This window comes from Mesoplodon mirus (genome assembly GCF_964341445.2).
Source record: "Mesoplodon mirus genome assembly, chromosome: 12".
Classification (NCBI taxonomy): domain Eukaryota; kingdom Metazoa; phylum Chordata; class Mammalia; order Artiodactyla; family Ziphiidae; genus Mesoplodon; species Mesoplodon mirus.
Genome location: NC_138988.1, coordinates 23,736,377 through 23,760,630, shown reverse-complemented (window position 1 = coordinate 23,760,630; position 24,254 = coordinate 23,736,377). Strand labels below are relative to the sequence as shown.

Here is a 24,254-nt window from a genome sequence, read left to right as displayed (position 1 = left end):
GACTACATACACGGCTTTACTCACTGTCACACAAGACTCACAGAGTCAACCATGACTCTGTGAGGCAAGGGCCTCACCCACAGACTTTACTCCAAAGGGAGTAGGGGATGAAGTACTTCCAGAACGTCAGAATAAAGACTTCTGAAAATCTGCACCTCCTATTAAAGCAGTGAAAATATAAGCAAAAAATGATCACAGTCAACTTCTTCGGAATCTTAGAAACTAGCTAAAGGCTAGAACAACCCATGAAGTGTTAACTCAAGAAAACACCTGAATCTCAGGAAGAAAAGTGAGCTTTATGGCATTATAACCTACCCGAAGTCCCATCCCTCTCTCTCCAGCTCTACAGTAGCATTAAGACTCAGCAAGCCTAGCAACCAATGAGGGGGGGCAGGGTGAGCTGGGCATGCCCACAAAAGCTGCATCTTCAGGGCTTGCGTTTATTTGACCTGATAAAGGGAAGCCCTATCCCGGGGGCATGTGGTAAAAATAATCAGCAGTCAGTGCTGAGGCCGAAGTATCAGTTGGAACCACTGGCCAGGAAACTGCAAAGGAAATTGGGTGAATGAAATGTCATCAGCAGGCTCTGAAAAGGGCAACATGTTCCCGAGGACGGAGAAGGCCACCTGCATGTGCAGCGCTATGTGTATGCCCAGGAAAGACCTCAGAGGGTCCAAATTTCTTCCCTGTGACCCTCATCGAGGATCAGTGCAAACAGGAAGTGATGGCACACCCCCAACACACAGCAGAGATGCTGGGCAAAGGACAGGAGGCCTGAAGTAATTTAAGGACACTGTCCAATCATTAGCTAACCACTAAGCCAACCACAGAGGAACTAAAGTGGCTGCACAGAACAGATTTTACAACATTTGTCCAGGAAAGTCACTAAACAAGTAAACTGTAACAATAAACAGAACAACAAACCCCAGGGGAAGACACAGGGAAGATCTGATTTCCAGAGTTGCTACACTATTTAAAACACTCATTTATCAACAAAGGAAAAATAGAAAAAAAACACAAAGCAGTCAATAGAAACTGTCCTTGAGGAAGTCCAGATCTTGTACCTACTAAAAAAAGACTTTAAATTGACTTTATAAATATGTACACAGAACTAAAAGAAACCACGTCTAGACGGAAGTAAGTAAATCCTTTCCCACCAAATAAAGAATATCAAGAAAGAGCTAGAAATTGTAAAAATGAACCCAGTATACATTTGGAGTTTAAAAGTACAATAACTGAAATTCACGAAAGGAGCTCAACAGCTGAACTGAGCTGGCAGAAGAGTCAGGGAAATTAGGACAGGTCAACTGAGGTTATCCAGTCTGAGAAAGAAAAAAGAATGAAGAAGGTGAGCAGAGCCACAGAGACCTGTGGGATACCATCAAGCATAACAACATACAAATAATGGGAGTCCAAGAAGGAGGAGAAAGAAAAAGGAACAGAAAGACTATCTGAAGAAATCATGGCCCCAAGCTTCCCAAGTTGGATGAAAAATCTACATCTACACATCCGAGAAGCTCAGTGAACACCAAATGGAATAAAGTCAAAGATCCACACCTAGAAGCTTCATAGTCAAACTGTGCAAAGACAAAGAATCTTGAAAACAGCAAGAGCACAGCAACTCTTCACATGCAAGGGATCTTCAATAACATTAACAGCTGATGTCTCATCAGAAACCATGGAGGTGAGAAGGCAGTAGGAAGACATGTTCAAAGTACTGAAACAGAGACTGTTAACTAAATTCTGTATCCAGCAAAATGATCCTTCAAAAATGAAGGAGAAACTACAACATTCTCAGATTTAAAAACAAAAAACCAGAGAGAATTTACTGCTATCAGACCTGCCCTACAAGAAATACTAAAGGGAATCCTTCAGGCTGAAATGAAAAGACATGTCAGTAACTCCACATAAACAAAGAAAAAAACACCATTAAAGGAACTACATAGGTAAATACGTAAGGACTTTAGTTTGTGACTCTCTTCCTCTTCTTTGAGGAACTCTCTTCTGCTTCTTTGAAAATATCAACAAAATTGAATAATATGTAGTTACAGTAGGGTAGGGAAAGGAGGAGAGAAAGGAGAGAAGACTCAAATACTAATCAAAGAAAGGACAATACTACCAACCTTACAGCAACAAACAAGAATACAGGGGAATACTATGAGTAACTGTACACCAACAAATTAGATAACCTGTCTGAAATGCACAAATTCTGAAAAAGACACAAACTGAAAGCTGACTCAAGAAGAAAAAGAAAATCTGCATAGATATAACAAGTAGACAATTTTAAAACTTCCCACAAAGAGAAGTCCAGAGCCAAATGGCCGGTGAAATTTACCAAACATCTAAAGAATTATCAGTAATCCTTCATAAATTTTTCCAAAAAAGAAAAAAAAATAGATGAGGGGTGAACATTTCCTAATTCCATTCTGTAAAGTAAGTATTACCTGATAACAAAACCAGAAAAAACAGAAAACTATAGACCTTTATGAGTAAACATGCAAGAATTCTCTACAGTCAGTAAAACCAAGAGCTGGTTCTTTGAAAGGGTAAACAAAATTGACAAACCTCTGGCCAGGCTCACCAAGAAAAGAGAGAGGACCCAAATAAACAAAATAAGAAATGATAAAGGAGAAATAACAACCCATACCACAGAAATACAGAAAACCGTAAGTAATACTATGAACAAATTCATATATGAATTTGGCATTTGTATATGCCAACAAATTCGACAGCCTAGAATAAATGGACAAGTTTCTAGAAACATACAGCCCACCAAAACGGAATCAAGAAGAAACAAATTTGACCAGATGGATCACTAGGAGTGAAGTAGAATCTATAAAAAAACAAAAAAAAACCTCTCTACAAGCAAAAGTCCAGGACTAGGATGGCTTCACAGGCAAATTCTACCAAACATACAAAGAAGAACTTATACTGATCCTTCTCAAACTCTTCTGAAAGACTGAAGAGGAGGGAACACTCCCAAAGACATTCTATGAAGCCACCATCACCCTTATACCAAAATCAGACAAAGACACTACCAAACAAGGAAAATTACAGGCCAAATCTTTGATGAACAGCAATGCAAAAATCCTCAACAAAATATTAGCAAACTGAATGCAACAACACATAAAAAAGATCATACACCACGACCAAGTTGGATTCATCCCAAGGTCACAAGGATGCTTCAACATATGCTAATCAATCCATGTGATATATCACATCAACAAAAGAAAAGACAAAAATCACATGATCATCTCGATAGATGCAGAAAAAGCATCTGATAAAATTCAACATCCATTCATGATAAGAAATCTTACCAAAGTGGGTACAGAGGGAACACATGTCAACATAATAAAAGCTATTTATGACAAACCCACCACGGAGTATATAATACTCAACAGTAAAAAGCTGAAAGCCTTCCCATTAAAACCTGGAATAAGACAAGGACGCCCACTCTTACCACTTCTATTCAACATACTGTTGGAAATCCTAGCCACAGCAATCAGACAATAAAAAGAAAAAGTATCCAAATCCAAAATGACGCAACCCAAAGGGCTTAACTTCCGAAATATACAAACAGCTCATACAGCTCAATATCAAAAAAACAACTCAATCAAAAAATGGGCAGAAGACCTAAACAGACATTTCTCCAAAGAAGACATACAGATGGCCACCAGGCACATGAAAAGATGCTCAACATCGCTAATTATTAAAGAGAAATGCAAATCAAAACTACAATGAAGTACCAACTCATGCTGACTTGAATAAAAAAAGACCTTCTGTAAGCTAAAAAATAAAAATAAATACTTATTTGTTAATAAATTATAAGAAAAAAAATCTCAACAAACATACTAACAAACCAGGGCTTCCCTGGTGGCACAGTGGTTATGAATCTGCCTGCCAATGCAGGGGATACGGGTTTGAGCCCTGGTCCGGGAAGATCCCACATGCTGCGCAGCAACTAAGCCCATGCACCAGCAACTACCGAGTCTGCGCACCACAACTACTGAGCTCAAGTGACACAACTACTGAAGCCCACACACCCACAGCCCATGCTCCACAACAGAGGAGGCACCGCAATAAGGAGTAGCCCCCACTCGCCACAACTAGAGAAAGCCCGTGCAACAAGAAAACCCAATGCAGCCAAAAATAAAAATATAAATTAAAAAAAACAAAAAAAAACTAACAAACCAAATCCCATAACATATAAAAAGATGTTATACCATGACCAAGTTGCATTTATCCCAGGAATGCAAAGTTGTTTTAACATCCAAAAATGTAATACACCATATCAGTAAAATAAAGGGAAAAAAATCACGTGAATCAACAGATGCAGAAAAAGCATTTCACAAAATCCAACACAAAACACTCAACAGAGCTTCCCTGGTGGCGCAGTGGTTAAGAGTCCACCTGCCAATGCTGGGACACAGGTGCAAGCCCGGGTCTGGTAAGATCCCACATGCTGGGGAGCAACTAGGGCCGTGCGCCACAACTACTGAGCCTGTGTGCCACAACTACTGGAGCCCGTGCTCCGCAACAAGAGAAGCCACCGCAATGCGAAGCCCGTGCACTGCAACAAAGAGTAGCCCCTGCTCGCCACAACTAGAGAAGGCCCGCACACAGCAACGAAGACCCAGCGCAGCCAAAAATAAATAAATTTATTAAAAACAAAACGAAACCCTCAAATTAGAAATAGAAGGGAAATTCATCAACTCAATAAAGGTCATCCATTGAAAACCCACAGCTAACATCATACTTAATGGTGAAAGACTGAATGCTTTTCCCCTAAAATCAGGAAAATGACAAGGATGTCTACCCTCATCCCTTCTATTCAACATTGTACTGGAGAACCTGGCCAGGCAGTTAGATAAGAAAAAGAAATAAAAAGCATTCAGATTGGAAAGGAAAAAAACTACCTTTTTGCAAATGACATTATGATCATATATAAAAAAAAAATCCTAAGGAATTCACTGAAAAAATTAGAATAAATGATTTCAACATAGTTACAGGATACAAAATCAACATAACATTCAATCCCATCTCTATACACTAGCAATGAAAATTTTTAAATGAAATTAAGAACTCCATTTAAGTAGCACCATAAAGAAAAAACACCAACAGGAATAAATTTAGCAAAAGAAATGTGAGACCCATATAATGGAAGCTATAAAATTTCATTGAAAGAAAGTGAAAAAGAGCTACAAAAAGATGGAAAGACATCACATGTTCACAGATTGGGAAGACTTAATATTATGATGGCAATACTCCCCAAATTAATCAAGAGGTTCAATGCAATCCCTATTTCAAAATCCCAGTTGTCTTTATTGCATAAATGACAAGCTGACCCCCAAATTTATGGGGACATGGGAGGGAACTATAATAGTCAGAAGAGTCTTCAATAGAAGACCAAAATCGGAGGACTATGTATGAGCTAATAAAATTGTACAACTCTTAGAAGAAAACATAGGTGTAAATATTTGTGACCTTGTCTCTGGCAATAGTTTCTTAGATATGATATCAAAAGTACAAATGACAGAATAAAAAGAAAAAAAAATTGGACTTAATCAGAATTTAAAACCTTTGTGCTTCAAATGTCAAGAAAATGAAAAAAGAAAAAAAACAGCCAAAGATTGGTAGAAAAAATTGGCAAACCTTATATCTGCTGAGGATCTAGTATCCATAATATATAAAGAACTCTTGTAACTCAACAATGAAAAGACAAATGACCAATTAAAACATGGGCAGAAGATTTGAGTAGCCATTTTTCCATGGCAGATATACATATAAGGCCACTAAGCATGTGAAAACATACTCAACATCATTAGGCATTAGGGAAATGCAAATCAAAACCCCAGTGAGATTCCACTTCACATCCACTAGCATAGGTAAAATTTAAAAGGCAGTACCAATTGTTGACAAGGATGGGGAGACATCAGACTCCTCATACATTGTTGAGGGGCATACGAAATGGTGCAGCCACTTTGGAAAACAGTTTGGCAGCTCCTTAAAAAGTTTAGCATGGAGTTACCATATGACCCAGCAATTCCATTCCTAGTATATAACCCAAGAGATTTCACACAAAAACTTGTATGGCAATGTTCACAGCAGCATTATTTATAATAACCAGGAAGTGGAAACCACCTGCTGAATGGCTAAATAAATGTATACCCATACAATGGAATCTTTATTCAGCCACTTAAAAAAGTAATGAAGTACTAAAAATACATGATAAAAAAATTATACCAAGTGAAAAAGGCTAGTCACAAAAGACTATGTATTGTAGGATTCCGTTTATATGAAACATCCAGAATAGGTAAATCATAGAGACCTAATGTAGAGGAGTGGCTGCCAGGGGAGGAGACAGAGTGACTGCTAATGGTTTTGTGGTTTCTTTACTGGGTGATGAAAATGTTGTAAAATTAGATAGTAGTGAGGGTTACACAACTGTTCCATATTCTAAAAACCACTGACCTGTACACTTTAGAGGGGTGAACTTTATATGTAAATTATACTTCTCTTTTAAAAATTAGCTTTGTTTAAATATAATTTCCTTACAATACCATTCACCTATTTAAAGTGGACACTTTTCACGGTTTTTCGTATATTCACAAATATGTGTAACCATCATCACAGTCAACTTTAAGAACATTTTTCATCACCTCAGAAAGAACCTCTGTATCCTTAGCTATCATCTCCCTCCCTCCACCCCTCCCCAGCCCTAAGGAACCACTTATCTACTTCCTACCTTTACAGGTTTTCCTATTTTGGACATTTTATGAGAATGGAATCATATATAACATACAGTCTTTTGTGACTTGACTTCGTTCACTTACCCTTACATTTCAAAGTTCATCTATATTGTAAGACTGAGTCCTTTTTATGGCCTAATAGTAGTTCTGAAAATTGTATGCCTGTACCACATTTTATTTACCCATTCATCAACCGATGGGTCATTTCCACTTTTTGGCCAGTATGAGTAATGCTGCTGTGAACATTCATGTACAAGTTTTGACGTGGACATACATTTTGTTTCTCTTGGGTATTTACCTAGGAGTGGAACTGGCGGCTGATACCGTAACTCTACGTTTAGCTGTTTGAGCCACTTCCAAACCGTTTTCCAAAGCAGCTATGCCATGTTGTATTCCCCTCCCCAAAGCGTAGGAGGCTTCCTCACCAACACTTGTTGATATCTGACTTTTTGATTCTAGCTAGCCTAGTGGGCGTGAAGGGGTTATACTTCCATTTTATAATAAAGGAGTGGGAGATTCCCACAGAGCTTGCAACTTTGATCTCCTGCCAAGTGTTTTCATGATTCCCATTAGTACTTGATGATTGTTTGGGTTGGAGCCTGAGTGAAAATGTGGAGGTGGCTCTGAGAAATGTGTCAAAACTGCTGCGTCTCAGAATATGCCAGGGCCACAGGCCGGAGGCTGGGGGCAGCGTGTCCCAAGTCCTGCCGTGGCTCATATCCAAAGGGAGAGATTATGCCCTGTGGCAGGAGACAGGACGGAGGGGCAGAAAGTGCAATTTCAGGGAGCTCTGTGACAACAAGAATGGCCAGGGACCAACGGATGGCACAGCTATTCCATCCTAGGCAATGGGGGGGCCATGTGCACAGTGCCCATGAGAATGACAGTAAAGACAGCTGATGTGGCAGGGCTGCTACCATGATGATCGTGTCCTTAAGGCTTCCTGCTGGACTGGGTCAGGAGAAAGGAAAGCAAGCCTGCTCTCAGAAGTGATGGAGGTGCTAGTGAGTGGGCGTGCAGAAGGAGGTCACCTGTATCTTGATGTCAGCAGGCACACTGGCTACTGCTGTGCCCAAAACGTAGGACAGAGAAGTGGACCACTGGGGTCCCCAGACCCTACGGGAGCCCCTGGTTGGGAATATCACACCCAAGGCTCAAGGCAGACCAGAGGGATGGAAGGCAGCAGGATGCACAGCTGCCCAGCGGGTCCAGTCAGGCCCGGGAATGCCGCCCTCGCTCCTGCTTAGAGCAGAAACCAGCAGCAACTCAAACTTCATGTCGTTCTTTGAACACGTCTTTCTGACCACGAGGCTGCATCCTGTCTCTTTGAGTGTGGTGTGTGGTGCCTGTGTGCACGCACGTGTGAGTGTATGTGTGTGTGTGTCTCTGTGTTCAGATGCTCACCATCTTCTGTGCTCTCTGCAGCCAAACTTGGATCCCGACCACCCCTGGTCCAAAAGATGGCAAGACCTACATGCCAACCGTCAGGAGGAAAAAAGAATTGAAGGCTACCAGTGCCGTTTCCAGTGCTTTGGAGACACAGCAAGAGTGCAAGTCAACGTGAAGGAATTATTTTTACTGCAGCAACTGTTCTCCTGAGGCTCATTCTTCCTGTATTTAACCTTTCATTCTTGGGGTTGGAAAGAAACACACAGGAAAACCCCAGCCTCCTATGCTGAGTAAATTCACAGCTAAATCCGGGCACCAGCCCTGTCTTGAAACAACACAGCCATCTTCCTGTAACTGATTATTTGCCGTGTAACTGAAGCAGCTCCTGCTCGCTCCTGATTAAACGCATGCACTCCAAGAACCACATAATGAGGCCACGGCACCGTAAACACGTGTGGTTTCAGTGGGAAATAAATTGTATCCAGCAGCTGATGGCTAACCATGGGCTAGGGTTGACTCTGATCACAGGAATCACTCCCACAGTGAAGCCTCCTGGCCTCCTGACCCTTTGTGAAAAAAACAATCACAGAGACAGGCTTACCACACACGAAACCCTCTGGCGGCACGGCGAAGATGCTCTGGCCCTTCAGTGACTCTGGGTGGGCACAGGTGGCTGTCACGAAGCCCTGCAGCATCCTGCCCAGCAGCCACGGGGGCAGCCACTTCAGCTGGCAGTCGCACAGGAAGCTGTCGCTGCTGATGTGGCTGAATGCAAGACAAAAGGGTCGTGTGAAGTGTGACCGCAAAGAAGGGGTACTTGCCTCTGTGCCCGGAATGACCCATCGCCTCCGATCAGCTTCTGCCGTGAAAGTCAGCAAGCTTGAATGGGACATGCTCGCTCTTACGGTTCCTCTCCTGCGACCTAGAGCGTTAAGTACAGTCTACCTGGAGACTGTGAGAAAATGCAGCTTCTGGCTCAGTGGGTTATAGATTCTGCATCGCTAACAGGCCGCCAGGTGATGCTGACTCCGCTGGTCTAAGGGCCACCCTTCAAGTAGCAGCCACCTGGAGTTCACACGTGTTCCACGACAGCCACTGCGCTCATGTGACCCCAGGGATGCCGTCTCCTGGCCTGTGACCATCCCACAGACAGGAGTAGCACAGCCTCCTCTCTGCTTTTTCCCACCCCCCTGATAAGCCACTTGGAGTGTCCAAGCTTAATCTGAGACTCCGATCTAAAGTCCGAAACAAGCCCCAAGAAGGGCTCCTTTTTCTATATGGCTGCTTTTTATTTGGCAGAGCTGCATGTTTTCTTGCATCCAAATGTCAGCCTCGCGGGCGTGCTCCCCTCTTGTTTGTGTATTTATCTCCACACCAGCGCTATTCAGGAGGCCGGCAGGATTCAGCTCCGCTCCCTAAATAGTGCCTGTGAGTTAATTGCCACTGCCCAGGGAGCATGAGAACGCACAACTTGGGTTTTGTGAGGCTCCAACCAAAACAGAGAATATTTTCTTTTTCATTTCTCAGCAACTGAGGATCAGCTTTTTCAACAGAAATCGGAATCGCCATCTCAGCGGACATTCCTTCCTGAGGAGTCACTCGAAGATAAGTCAGCTGAGGGGCTGAGCTGCCGTGTTCCTGGAAGACCTCGGGCTGTGAGCTCAAGAGCGGAGGTTAGCCCGGCACGAGGATGGACACAGGACTTATTACATGCGCCTCCCTGGAATAAACTGTCCCTGGTACGTGGTGACAAAAAAGGGGTAGCGGGATGCTCAGAAATCCCAAAAATGTCACATGAGCCAGTGGTAGAGCAGTGGCCTCCTCCCCCACCCCCACCACATTCCTCAGGCCCCTTTCTCGTTCTTTATTTCACTCTGACCTTCTAATGAGCAGGGAAACCATCAAACTAGTACACAGCAAGGCAGACTGAACCTGAAGGCAGAGAACCCAAGGCAGACGAAATCACAGAGAATCTGCTCTTTGCTCCTGTTCCTCACTGTTCCCAAATGAGCTGGGCATTTTAACCAAATAAGTCTGGGAAGTGCTCATTCTAGACTGAAATAATTGAGCTCAAAGCCATTATAACTGGGGTGCTGCCCGTATTTTAGACCTTACAATCAGCCCTAGGTTTTGTATTTGATGGGTGGTAGGGCTGTGCTCAGCGATACGTGGAGAGAGGCTCTGTTGAGGAGTTACTGTAGGTGGCGGACGGGCCCTCACAGCCGAGCGCGAAGAAATGGCTGAATCACACCAGCCTCTGGAGAGCTTCCCAGGGCAGGCTGTGTGTGGTGGTTGGGAAGGCTGCCGCCAGGCACAGGAGAACTCACGAGCCCAGGCGAAGAGTGGAAAGGGCCTCTCCCCCTGTCAGAAGCACCGACGGCTTCCCATCAAGGGACATCTGATGTGCCTGCCCCTTTCCGCAGGAAGGCCTGGGCACTACACACGGAAGTCTAGGGGAGGACACTGGCCAGCTCGGGGAGACTTTAGGCCCTTATGTCAGGGACAGGGACATATTTCATTTGAACCACAGGAACAAACTGGAGAGAACAAATCTGACGTTTATCCTTGATCAGAAATGTGTTTGGAAAGGGTTAAGCCTCACGTCATGCGTTCAGGGCATTTGCTGGCCGAGCTGCCTAGAGAATTTCCTGCCTCCTCTGCATGAAACCCTCCTCACACCGAGGGGTCCAGGCCTCAGAAGACGGCAGGTACTCGGGGTGGACAGAAGGCTGTCCTAAAGAATGAGTTAGGATGAACGGGAAGGAGGGAGAGAAATGGAGGCGCCCGGTGGGACACCGACCTCCCCTCCACATGCACACATCACCTCCGAGACCAAGCGTAGGCCAGACGGGGGATCGCTGGTGACCCGAAGGCTCTGCAGCTCCCCGCAGCCAACAGGCACGGCCATCCCGGGCCCCCGCCTGCAGCCATCCCGGCACTCCGCTGGCTTATATCGCACATTTTCATGATTCCAACACCAAATGTGTTTCTAATCATCGCTTGTGGAAATTTACCCAGAGGATGACTAAGTGCACAGCACAACCTGCCTTGATCCAATGGGGGAAGAAAATGACCAAGTGGGATTAACCGTTTCTCCCATCAGAGGACTGGGCCCACGGCCAGCCCCAGCTGGGTACATGCAGCGACTGATGGGAAGCCTAGGCAGGGGGCCAAGGCTGAGCCTCCAGAACCACACAGATGCATTTGCGGGGGAGGGGATCCAAGCACCTGGAAGGGCCCAGTTAGTCCCAACTAGAAAACTGTCTCAGGAAACCTGAGTCTTTAGGAGGCCCAAAGGAAAATCTTCTCTCCCTGTCCTGCTGTCTTTCTCTCTCTTCCCTTTAACTGGATCTTTTTTACTTCCAACATGTTATTTGGAAAGTTTCAAAGACAGAAATGCTGGAGGGAAATGCACCGTGAACACTCACAGACTCACCACTTGGTAAAATCTGAATATTTTGTGATACCTGCTTTATCACATATCTATCCATGTGTCCATCCTTCCACGAACTCCCGTTCTAAAATCAGGACCCTTATGAGAAAGGGCACCAACCTGACAGACTCGAATCTCGCAGGACACTGAACATCGTGAGGCCACGGCCCGTCCACCTCGCCTCCCCTCACTCACCCCAGGGAACGCCACCGGGGCCTCTTCCTGCTTCGGTTTCCCACTATGGGGACTGCACCCCCCTACTGCCCCATTCCTCCCCTCCCCACCGCCACCGAGGGTCCACCAGGATTGGCCGCAGGAACGAGGATGAGCTCAGGGTGCAAAGACGGCCATCGGCATGTCCGATTTTCTCAGCACTTGTAGGAACCCAAAGCTGCACCTTTAGGGAACTAAACATTATGGCTCAAACTCACTGGCTGTAGAATCGGATTCACGTACAGGAAGAAGAAATGAGACCTGGGTGTTGCTACCTGAGTACTTAGATGAGCTCCTCTGCCAGAGACTAGGACACAGGCAAGCTCTTCTAACCCTTGTCGCCCACGGGCCCACGTGGCAAGTCTGCAGCGGCATCACGGCCCACAAACACCAGGGGGACCCTGGGAACACACGCGTCTCCTCACTATCCCACGGTACGTGTCACCATCCCACGGAGAGCTCTGCCCTGCTCACAGCCCACCCAGATCTTTTAAGAAGCCCTTCTCAATACAGGCCCTTCATTGTAGGCACCCCTAAAAGATGAAGCACTTGTCCTTGACATAATGAAAGGGATGATTATCCATTTTACAGAAGAGAGTTTGTTTCACATCATCCAGAGCAGTGGTTAGTCAACGACAGCCTGCAGGCCCACTGCCTGTTTTTGTAAATAAGAGTTTATTGGCACACGGCCACACCTATTCGTTTATGAATTATTTATGGCTGGTTTCTGCTACAAGAGTCAAGTTGTCATGGCAGAGGCCCTGTGGCCCAAAAAGTTGAAAATATTTACTGTGGCCCTATAAGAAAAAGTATACTGACTCCTGATTCAGAATTAGCCCCCAGAGGGCATTTTTTTCAAAAAGACAATTGAACTTACAACTATAAACGATCACAACTATTATATAAAATAAAGCATAATGCAATTAAGGCACTTCTTACTCTGAAATCCTCTGCTCATGTTAACTGGGGCCACAGAATCCCCGGTACTTACAGCTCTTTAAGATTCTTCATCTTCACAAAGGCATCAAACTGGACAGATCTGATTGCATTCTCTCCAAGGTTCCTGAAAAAGAACATTCTTTACTTAGGCAAAGAACTCCAGGTGCCCTTCAAGTCAGCCACGTGTTTGAGCCACGACGCTCAGGGATTTTTCCTGACAGCCCAGGCTTCACCAATGAACCACAGGCATTATCCAGACACCCGTGTCCTGTCCTAAGGCCACTGTAAGCGGCTATTATTTCACCTACATTGACACGTGGAATAACTCTGGAACGAGCCAGCCTTAAGGGTGGCATCAAAGCTAAGCCAAGGCCCACTCAGCAAGTCAACAGGCAAAACTTTCCCAAAAGAATTGTGGTTGCACTTGATTCAAAGACAAAATACCCTAAGAATCAAGTACTAGAGGCATCCGCCTCAGTTGGTGACACACGGACGTCTCAGGGCTGGCTCCGTCCTCTTCCTCCCAGGCTCTCAGAGGCGAACACACCAGGAAGAACCTCCCAGTTAAACCCAACATGTACTCAGCACTGCTGCACTGCTTTAGCAGTATAAAGGGTCCTGGTGGAAGTGGAAGGGAGCCCAGGGCCTGAGCAGGCCCAGGCAATGGGGAGGCCAGGCAGGAGGACGGTATTTATCTGAACACGAGCAGCCATATGTTCTGTAACCGTTTCTGGCATAGGCAAAACGAAGGCCAAAGTTGAAGCTGACTTAGAAGGAAGCAGCTGGCGTTTCCAAATAGCCTGTTTCTCGGTTTACAAAGATGCTTTTAAATTGCTCCCAGACTCCCCCGGCAGCCACGTTTGGCAGGCCTGTGGGTCAGGGAAGGTACTCACAGGTGCTCCAGACCTTCCAGCCCCGAGAACGCTCTCTTAGCCACGGACTTGATCTTGTTTCCCGACAGAGTTCTGCAGTTTCCAAACATCCAGAAACGGGGGGTGGGGGTGTGGGGGGGTGTGGAGCAGGAGGGAGGAGGCGGGGGAGAGAGAGAACACACAATTAGGGTGGTGCTATCTGATAAGTCTGTCCACGGAGAGGCACGTGGAAATCTGACCCGTGCCGAGATTATGCATCTGAGGTATGCGGGCCCTCCCCCTTCTGAAATGAAATACTTTTATCTTTATTAGAATTTAACAGTGATGACAGGTAGGAATTGCATGCACTGTCTCGCCAAAAAGGCCCCTTGCAGTATTAAGAGGAAATCACCTTGTCCAGCCCGGGCTCTCTCTCTCTCTCTAAGGACCACCCTGGGGGGAGTGTAGCCGTAGTCCCACAGGGGAGAGAGAACTCATCACTGCTCCAGCGATAGGAAGCAGTCAGGAGGAAAACTCTTGGAACTAAAAGCTACCACCCACTTCTGAAAACTGCCTTCTGGGGATAAAGGTCCCCGGAGGAGGCAAGAGGAGGACAGGACAGTGGGTATCTATGGAGATGGCCCCCCAGCTGCGGGGCACACGCTGGCAGCCAGGATGCGGCCACAGTGCGCTGCACCCCTGCCTGCGAGAAGGCCCCTCAGCTCTTCAGCAAGAGCCCGGGTTTTAAATGATGCCAACGGCCCGAGGTTATTAAATCCTAGATAGACCATCCTCAACGGTCAGCCCCCAAGGCTATCTAATGCCTGTACCTGGACCACCTACCCATGAGAAGGGGGGTCTCGCTTCCAGAGAATTCCAATCACAATCTCGTAAGTGACTGTCAAGAGTTTTCTCAGAAACCCAAATGTGGCCCCTGCAGTACACATGGAAGAAATGGATGCTTCTGCCACGGGCTGTGTCATCCAAAGGGAAGTCTGTGTCTGGACTTGGGGTAGGGGTGGCACCCAGAGTGGCTGGACATTGGGAATGAAAAGCATCAAGGTTCCAGTTTTCCCTCCTCGTTATCAGATGCTCTGAGGAGAGCCCACCAAGGCGTTCCCTCTAACTGCTGCTGGCACAGGAAATTCTGCCAGCAAACACCTGAGGTAATGCTGACAAGTATGGGGCTCTTTGACTGTGGTGTCCACCGGGACTCTCCCAAGCGTAGGTTAAGAAGGACATGCGCTGTTGGGAGCCAGCTCCTGGGAGGTCTCAGCACCGCAGGTGTGGGACAGGGACTCCTAGGCACCGAGGGCAGGTGGTCAGGAGAAAGCCTTAGAGAAAGGCAGGCTGGCTCAGCCCCTCACCATGAGGGGGAATTCCTTGTCTAGAACCCACTGAGAATCAGGGGAAAGATCTCGACTAAAGGCCAGATCTATCTTCAGACCTCCGTTAAGATGGGACCCACAAGGGAAAAGAGCAAGCACACAGCCGTCCCTGAAGAGGACAGAAAAGAAATGCGAGCCTTGAAGAAAACCAAAGATGGCAGGGCAGCCTGGTACTGCCTGCCACACGGGCCCCGGGCTTCCACCCAAGTGCCAAAGGCTCCTGGGGCCCGGCAGGCAAGGACCAGGAGGCTGCCTCCGGGAGATGGGATCACACACACAGAGGACCCAGCCCTCGCCAGGGGACTCGGGAGGCAGCTGGACCACAGGGCTGCCGCACCCCAAGTGTGTCAGGGTGGGTGAGCCCCCAGGTCCTCTGCTGATGTAGCCCCCCTGGCAACTCTGGGCTCAGCCCTCAGACAAAGCAGCTGTGTGCCCTGCCTCCGGAGGGTAAAGGAGCACGACAGCCAGAGACCCCTTTGCCGCCTTCTTCTCTGGGAGGCAGTCTGCATGGATGTGAGAACAACCTCATCCTGAAAGCGGGTCCACAACTGCGCCACAGAGCGGGTCCAGCCAGCACCAGCCCGCAGGGCACCGAAGCCCGGCGCTAGTGAGAGCGCTGCCAACCTCTCACTCAGATCCCCCAGGCCGAGCCACTGCGGGCTCCAGGTCCTAGTGAAAGGGACTGAACTGTTTAGTGAAGTCTTCCGAAAACGAGATCCAGGAAAAAAAGCTGTGCTTTATGTCATCCATTAAGTATTAGTCACGTTGGCCTCTCCTACCACGAGGGCAGGCTGTTACTCGTGACGGCAACAACAGCAATAAAACAAACTCTCAAATGCTCGATTCAGGGGCTCGTCATCCTGTTGGTGGATTACAGTAGGTCCTCACATTCCCCAGCAGGCGTCTGCGGGTGGGGGCCGGGGCTCGGCTAGCAGACCGTGGCTCCAGTGAAAGGCCGCTGTGTGCGGACGGGAGAGCTGGGGCTGTGGGCCAGGCGTGTCCCCGTGCCTCTGTGCCACGTGCCGGTGGGCAGCGGAGACGTGGCGCACCTGATGGACGGCTCCCCGGAAGGCAGAGCTGGCCCCATGTCCCCCACGCCAGCGACCTGGAGCAGACGGCGACCCTGGGGATCACCTATCACACCCTGTCCCCCATCCCCGCCAACCCAGCCAAGGGCCTTCCGGCTCTTGCCGCCTTCATCCCAGGAAGGTTGAGGGGCGGCGGCTACTGCTGTGTCACTCGGCCCCCTGCCCCGAGGAATGCCCTGGAGAGAGCTGGAGCCACGGGGCGGCACCTGCCTCCTCTTCGTGCGCAAGTGACCGAGCCCCCACCTCTGCGGCTGACCTGTGCTCCAGAAACCCTGCCTCCCCCTCCTCACGGGCTATGAGCTCCGCGGGCCCCCCAGCAGGTGTTCCATAAGCATCCTGGAAGCAGGGGCGTCAGGTGGGTGAGTGTAGTTAACGCCCTGCCAGGAAGCTGCGGACTGAGGAACCATCCCAAACGGCTGTGTTCAGCAGCTGGAAAAATGACGGGCAGGGCAGGTTTCACAGACGGAAGCCTTTTATGGCTCTGCTGCTCACTTGTTCCTTTCCTGGAAGACGTTTTAGTTTCGGGCTGGCCTCGGGCACGGCAGGGAGGACCCCAGGTCCTCAACTAAGGGAGTGCAGGCCAGCCAGCGTGTCCACCTTCCCTTCTGAGGGAGGTCTCTGACCTCCGCCTCTCAGCTGCTTCCACGGCCGAGCCAGCCGGCGGCTCTAGAGGGACAGCCCTCCTCCCGGCCGACGTGAGCCCCCCCCCCATTTCTAATGGGTCCGACAGACTCACCACCAGGCCGCTCAAACGGGGCCTCTCGGTGGCACGGCCACGCCGCGGAGCGTCCGCGCATTGCTCTGGGGAGACCAAAGCAGCACGGGTTCCTCTCCGCTTCATTCAACAAACATTGACTCAATGCCGTTAGCAGTTAGGAAGGCGGCTCCAGGCTGCACACAGGCTGGTTTATGTGGAACCACAAGCCCGGCGTCCCCAGGGCCAGGCACACCTCACGAGGCAGGAAGAGCCTCCGTGGCCCGCTCACAGTGCTATCTAGCTGGAGCTGTGCGCCCGGATCACAGGAAAGCACGGGCCTGCCTCTTCCCTTCTTCATGCGGAAGATTCCACACACCCACGGAGGCAGACGGGAGGCTGTCGTGAGCCCCACGTGCAGGCCACACAGCTACGACCATCACCTGATGGTGCCAGTCCTGTTTCATCTCTGCCCACTCCTCACTCCCAACCCGGGCTGGACCACTGGGAATATCTATCACATAGTTTTCTTTTTTTACCCAAGAAGAGGATTCTTTTTTTTTTTTTTTAATCTTTTTCAACATAACCACAATACCATGCCACCTAAGTAAATGACTGCATATATTTAATCATATTAAGGAACTACTGTCATTGTCTGCATTTCCCCCAGTTGTGTGCATCTCTCCGTTTTTTTTTGGAAAAGGATACAGGAGCCTCCAGGCCCAAGATCCTGATCAGTGGGGCTGGGTGGGAGGAGACTGGACACTGTATTTTACAGGTCACTGTTAACCCACTGCTTCCAAACACCCACGTCAAGCGGCTCAGTGCAAGCAAGGGTTACGGACACTCGTGCTGCCTTCTTGGGACTTTACACAGGACTGTTACCCTAGTCCAGTGGGTCAAAGTAGGAGAACATGCTGGGGAACAGACAGCAGGCGATTAGGAAGGCGGCTCTAGGCTACGGACAGCAAACGGCTTTTGCAGAACCGGAAGCCCTAGTGCCTTCAAGGGTCGCTGCCCCCAGCTGGCAGGGAAGAGCCTCTTGGAAGCCATGACACCCAAGAACCGGCTCCAGGTTCCACCGCAGGGACAGGCCCCGCAGAGAAGGCTTGTGTTGAATGGCTGATCAGGCGCCCAGCACCCCGGCTCCACCATCCCTGCAGCTGCATCCCGAGCCTGGGGCTCCTCTGGTCAATGACAGGCGTCTGTCCCATCCCGTCGTGCTGTCCTGGCTCTTCCCAAGCCTGCTGGGGAAAGGGCCCAGGAGGTGGGGGAGAAAGGAGCATTTTTTTAGGGGAGAAAAAGAAGGCTGACAGGCATTTGTGACCCACTATCAGAATGCAGCAGCCTCAAGAAGAGAACGAATCCTCAGAGAGCCAAAATGGCTGACGCTTACAACTCCCAGACTATCAAAAGCGTGAAAAACCCCACTTTTCAAAACAAATTAGAAACGTTAACTCTACAGAAAGACCCTCCCACCATAGGCTTTCCCGGAGACTCGCCCTCCAATGCTGCTTCCAAAATATTTACTTTACCCTCGTGCTCTGCTCGGCTCACCGTCACCACGACAGGCTAGGGGAGACGGAGCGGGGACCGTCTTCTGTCTTGTCCTCCTCCAAACCCTCCCCCCAGCAGCTAGTGAACAGTGATAACAGCTCCCACCCCCATGCCTATATGTTCCTTGGGAGGCCTCTGTAGAGAGTGCTGGGGAGATGCAGAAAGAGGGCAGGACGAGGGGAGGCACAAGGCGTCGGGACCACACAGGCGAGTCCCAGGCCTGCCGCCCACCGGCTGTGTGATCTTGGGCAAAATCCCTTCTCCTCCGTTTCCTCAACTGCAGCAGAAAGGATGCGTAACACAGCCTGGCCTCCTGAGATAGTCAGATGTGACACACACACACGCCTCGCAAATTCTAGGAGCTTAGAAAAACAAACCCCAAACACCGGAAACCTTGAATAAAAACAGCCACTGTATGGTAATGATTGTTTCCGTTTAAGATTATGATTGACAACAAAAAGACTGCCCGAAGACTCAAAACCATCAAGAGTTACTTGGCTTTCGACGTTTAGAATTTCTAGAAATTCAGTAAGAGGGCAAGACTCCTTTGAGCAAAGAACAACAAAAATGTTGGCTGTTTTCACATCGGCCAAGAACTGAACAGGAGAAAAGATCCAACGGGCCTCCAAACACCAGCTCTCTAGCCCCAAAGAAACCAACACCCAGGGCAGCGATGAGGTGGCGGGTCAGGGAGAAGGTGGGATGTCTTCTGACCCCCTATTCAGACTTTCCTTCCCAAACAAAAGATAAATATGCCAACGCTCCCAGGGGTGGGCGCAGAACACAGGGTGTAGGGGCCCGTGGAGCCGTCTCCATGCACCAGCCCCACGGATCTTCCGACGCCCAGATACTCACAGCTTGCTGAGGCTGTCAAGCCCTGTGAAAGCACCACTGGTGTCCTCGATTGTCCCCGAAATCTCGTTGTGGTCCAGGTCCCTGGGGAGGAGACAGACAGAAAGCTCACCATTCAGTCTGTGGCAGGAAGAGAAACTCACACCCATTCTGCTACCTTGAAGCTCGAAACATCTCGGTGAGTTCTAGGTGCCCAAACGGAACATCCAGTTAAGATTAGAGGTGTGGGCTTCCCTAGTGGCGCAGTGGTTAAGAGTCCACCTGCCTATACAGGGGACATGGGTTCGAGCCCTGGTCCGGGAAGATCCCACATGCCGCGGAGCAACTAAGCCCGTGCACCGCAACTAGTGAGCCTGCGCTCTAGAGCCCGCAGCCACAACTACTGAGACCACGTGCCACAACTACTGAAGCCCGCGCGCCTAGAGCCCATGCTCTGCAACGAGAGAAGCCACCACAATGAGAAGCCTGCACACTGCAACGAACAGTAGCCCCCGCTCGCCCCAACTAGAGAAAGTCCACATGCAGCAACGAAGACCCAATGCAGCCAAAAATAATTAATAAATAAATAAAACAATAAACAATAAATAAATAAATAAAACAAATTAAAAAAAAAAGATTAGGGGCATGACCACTCAGGCACCCTGCCATGAGAACTGGCTTTCTCAGCCTCGCAAGAAAGCTGACATAGGCCTTGGACTGGCAGCTTCCCAGCTGCATGTGCTGCTCCCCAGTGGACAAATGCCAGGCCCCAGGGGAAGGGGTGTAGACGGCACAGGGGAAAGCCTGCTTTGGATTCTGCCCCCAAAGAGCGGACTTCTGGCCACTGCTCTGAGAATGAGTCCGAAAGGTTCCCTAAGGTTCCCATCTGCTTCCACCCCAACCAGGGTCCCTTTCCTGGACTTGACCGAGAAACTGCAGAAGGCACACGGAGGAAAGGACAGGGAAGAGAGAAGCCCCGGCATAGGGCCCTCCTTAGTGGGTTTGGCGCCCAGAGCCCCTGTCCCCCCGCAGGGCCTGCACAGGTGCTGACTCCCAGCCAGGGACGACATCTGGGTGCTGAGTCAGACTGGTGACCCAGTTGCCAAGACCAGAGGACCAGGCCAACTTCTCGGCCCAGTCTCCGCCAACAATGCAAATCACAAGGCCAATGACTCAGCTTCCTCCCCCAGCTTCCAAGGGCAGGTCACCACAGCGGGCAACACACCCCACCTGGCGACCAGGCCCCCGTGCTGCCCTGGGTTGGCCCGTTCCAACTTTCCACGAGCTCCGCCACACCTTCCCCTCCTGAGCCCCAGCAGACGCGGGCCAGGACCAGAAAGGATGCTGCTCTCGGCTCCCGTGAGCACCAGTGGAGGGGAGCTCGGACCTTGGAGAGAAATGCTCATTCTGACCTCTGCTTTACAACCGGAAGCTCAGGGCCGAGATCCTGAGGCTGGAAGGGCCTCCTCCTTTCTTCAGGTTCCTCCCATTATCTTGGGCCTGAAACACCCAGGACCCGGGGCTGCTGCTCTGCGTGCCTGTCTCCCTGCTCCGAGCCCCGGCTGCCAAAGGTTTTTCTCATTTCTCTGGCCTCCTCAGTCTGAACGTCCGGCCTTGTCATTCAGCACTGCCATGGCTCCGAGGCTGACCTCGGCTTGAACAGCCTGGCGTCAGGGCTCTTTCTCACTCCTCCACGATGGCCTGGCATGAAAGCCTTCTCTGCTGGCTCTGCCAAGCGCAAGTGCAAAGGCCTTCCTCCCCGTCGTGCCGGAACAGGCCGCTCTTTCTGCAGGGGGCACAGCTGGGAGGGAGGCCTCAGACCCCACAGCCACTGCCTGTTGAAATGCAGATGCTGCTCCCACCCCACGCCCCCCTTTATGGCTGGTTGTTCTGTTGCCTGAAAGTTCTCGAAAGCCCAGAAAAGCCCAGAAAATTTTAAGTCCCAGCAAAGCACCCTGCAGCAACTCCTGGCAACTCCCTCTACCTCACGGGGAACTTCGAGGGAAATGACATGATCACCTCCATTGTGTTAAACGACCCTAAAAAGGCTCCGAGAGAGACACGGGATTCCCTCATCACCGCTTCTGGAAATGGGCGTCCTGGATGCAGGCTATATGCTGAAGAAGTTGAGATGCTAGCCCAAGACACGAGCCTCAGGACTGCCCTGGCTCAGATAAAAATACTCAGGACTGAAACAGGGAAGTCGCAGCGGGAAGGCTCAGGATGGAAAAGACGGCTCCAAGGCTGCTGATCTGGGGGCGGCAGCGCACACCCTGGGGAACCTTTCCCACTGCCAGACCCCACCTCCCGCCAAGCGCACTGCAGGAACCAGTGCGTGGTGATGACAGTTGTTGAGTCGTCATCACTCTAGTAGGCACCACCCCAGGGGAATGAGGGACACTTTTCTGCTCAACTAGCTCTTTTTCGATTTACGACATGAAACTCTGAGACTCTGAGACTCTGGAACACATCACAGGTCAGCTTTGGATCTAATTCTGACTCGAGACCACCGAGAAGGGAATGCAGCGAAGCAGCTGGTGTGCTCTATTCTGCTCTCCCACCAACCCAACAGGGAAAGACGTACAAGATGCGCAGGCTTTTGAGTCCCCGGAAGGCGCCTTCCGCGATGTGACTGATGGAATTGTGGCTGAGGCGTAGGATGCTCAGGCTACTCAGGTCAGCCAGGCTCTCCTCGTCCAGCCGGGTGAGATTATTGAAGGACAGAATCCTGAGGAAGGGGAGGGGAAAGCAAACATCACAATCAGGTTGCACGGCATCGCCCTCCCTCTCTTCTCCCAAACATAGAGCCATGGTCGGCCAGTCACCTAGGTCCCAGTGGGAAGGGATACGCCCACAAGGATCCCGAGGGCAAAATGGTCTCACAGCTAGAAACCCACCAGGGCTTGATACCCATACATTTTGACTCCTGGAAGGAGGTCTGTAAACTGTGAGCACTACACAATACAGGGTCATACAACAAAGAACCACAAGGCCCAACCCCTGCATGCACTTGGTGTCCATGGCTGGTCCTGATTCAGGCCATGACAGATCTCTCATGGCTGTGGCCTGAGACTCTGGACAGGACGCCAGCGGGCTCTCATAGGGAGCAAGGGAGCCGAACAGCCTCCCAACATCGGCCAGCAGAGGGCACCACCAGCCACTGCCTGGAACAAGCCTTCCTCACTGAACCGCAGGCCTCACCTGGGCAGCACCCGGGGGACCAGAGTCTCCCATCTGGGCTACCTTGCCCTCACCCGAGCCAGCCTCTTAGCATGATCCCCCTACCGTGAGCAGGTGAGGAACACACCCCCAATCACACACCTTCCCTGAGCATCGGAATCAATCTTTCTTTCCTCCCAGCACAGTCCATGCATCTCTGACATAGCCCTGAGTTGGCTACTTAGCATATTAGTCATCTATCCTCAAAAAATGGAATCTCTGGGCTGGGGCAGGAGGAAGGAAAATAAATTCGGAGATTAGCTAAAGTTTTTAAAGGTAGCAGGGAGTGACAGTTTTTCTCTCCTGGAAAAATAAGTCATGGTGCCTGTCAGTTGCAGAGACCTGGCAGGAGATCAACATTACATCCTCACCTGCAATTAAAGAATTTATTTTAAAGGAGGGGCGGGACACACACGTGGAAAGCAACTCTAAATCTGGCTCCAAGGTTACCTGGGTGTCGGGCAAAATGCTAGGCTGGTCAGGGGACACTCCCGTGACCTTCTCTGCCCCTTTGGAAGGGCACAGAAGGCAGCCGGAGGGGGCACAGGGAGTGTGCCCCTCATCGCTGCCTCAGCACCAGGGCGCACACACCCTCTGCAATTCAGAGCCTGTGCAAGTACAGGGCCTCCGGGGGCTGAGAAGACCTCTCCCGCTTCCCTGTGGCTCCCAGGCTTGGACAGCGGAAAACCATGGGTCCTGGGAGTCCCTAGCGGGGTCAGGGCCTGAGGGAAGAGTCTTTCAGAAGCCATCCCATTCCACGTGAGAATACCGTGCAGGTGCACTGCCTGGAAGGGTCAGGAAGCTAAACCCAAAGGGTTAACACACACACACACACACACACACAGAATCCAAGGAAAGCCGCCACAGGAAAGAGGTGGGACTATTGATTTTTGCATTAGGTAATGATGGACTCACTGAAATATAAACTCCAGGTCAGAGTGGGGTGGGTGGGGAAGGGAGGGTGGGGGAAGGAGGAGGGGGGCTGGCGGAGGGGAAGAACATGGACAAATGATAAAAACACTCGCTGCAAGACTCAGCACCAGGTTTAAACATCCCCTTAAGTTTGCCTGCTGAGGGCAAGAGACAGACCAGAAAGACAGGCTTGGCACTTGTAATCATTCACTTCAGTGGGTGAGTCTTTTCCTACAGTCAAGCCTAGAAAAAAGAAAACCCACCCAAACTCTCTTAAAAAAAAATAAAGAAACATACTGGACTACACCAGAATTGACCAACCTTGAACATATTAAATTGAGATGAAAACCATGTTGAGGAGGTATTTTTTTTCCTCCAAAAACCCCAATCTTCTAGACATGGGATTAAAACAAAGGGACATGACTGTGTCCACCAAGTCCCAGGAAATGCTGCTTTCATGATCAACGACAGACCAGGACATGGCAGGATAGCCCAGGCCCCAGCCCCTCCCCACCCAGGAGAGAGCCTGTCACTGCGGATGTCAGGGACCCTCGGTGCCAGCTCAGGGGATCTGAGTCCCAGCCTGGAGCCCCGTGGGGGAAATCTCTTTACGTGAAGTATAAGCACACATCCCCGTCAGCACGGGAGCCTCACTACCAGGCCAAGGGACCCAAAGCTGGGGAGGGGAAGGAGCCAGGGGCCTGGGCCACTTGTCAGGGGAAGGATGACAGAAACCACATGACAGAAACCACATGCACGTAGAAATTCACCCACTGTCAGTGTGTCGCCGTCTCTCGGGTTCACTGTCCTTTCTGTGTTTGAGCCCCAATACAGGCACACCTCGTTTTAGTGAGCTTTTCTATATTGCGCTTTGTAGATATTGCATTTTTTTTAAACAAATTGAAGGTTTTGGCAACCCTGTGTAGTCAGATGATGGATAGCATTTTCTAGCAATGAAGTATTTTTTAATTAAGATCTGTGCATCATTTTT

The 24,254-nt window shown here is 49.6% G+C and overlaps 1 protein-coding gene across 1 annotated transcript in view; it reads right to left on the bottom strand.

Moving 5' to 3' along the window:
• Positions 1 to 24,254, bottom strand: part of LRIG1 (leucine rich repeats and immunoglobulin like domains 1) — a 120,020-nt gene that overhangs the window by 7,498 nt on the left and 88,268 nt on the right. Inside the window, exons 8-12 of the mRNA XM_082638312.1 lie at positions 21,717 to 21,860; positions 19,157 to 19,237; positions 13,617 to 13,688; positions 12,776 to 12,847; positions 8,740 to 8,903 (exon numbers count right to left, since the gene is read on the bottom strand). Coding sequence (XP_082494438.1) covers positions 8,740 to 8,903; positions 12,776 to 12,847; positions 13,617 to 13,688; positions 19,157 to 19,237; positions 21,717 to 21,860 — 533 coding nt within the window. The remainder of the gene's footprint in view (positions 1 to 8,739; positions 8,904 to 12,775; positions 12,848 to 13,616; positions 13,689 to 19,156; positions 19,238 to 21,716; positions 21,861 to 24,254) is intronic.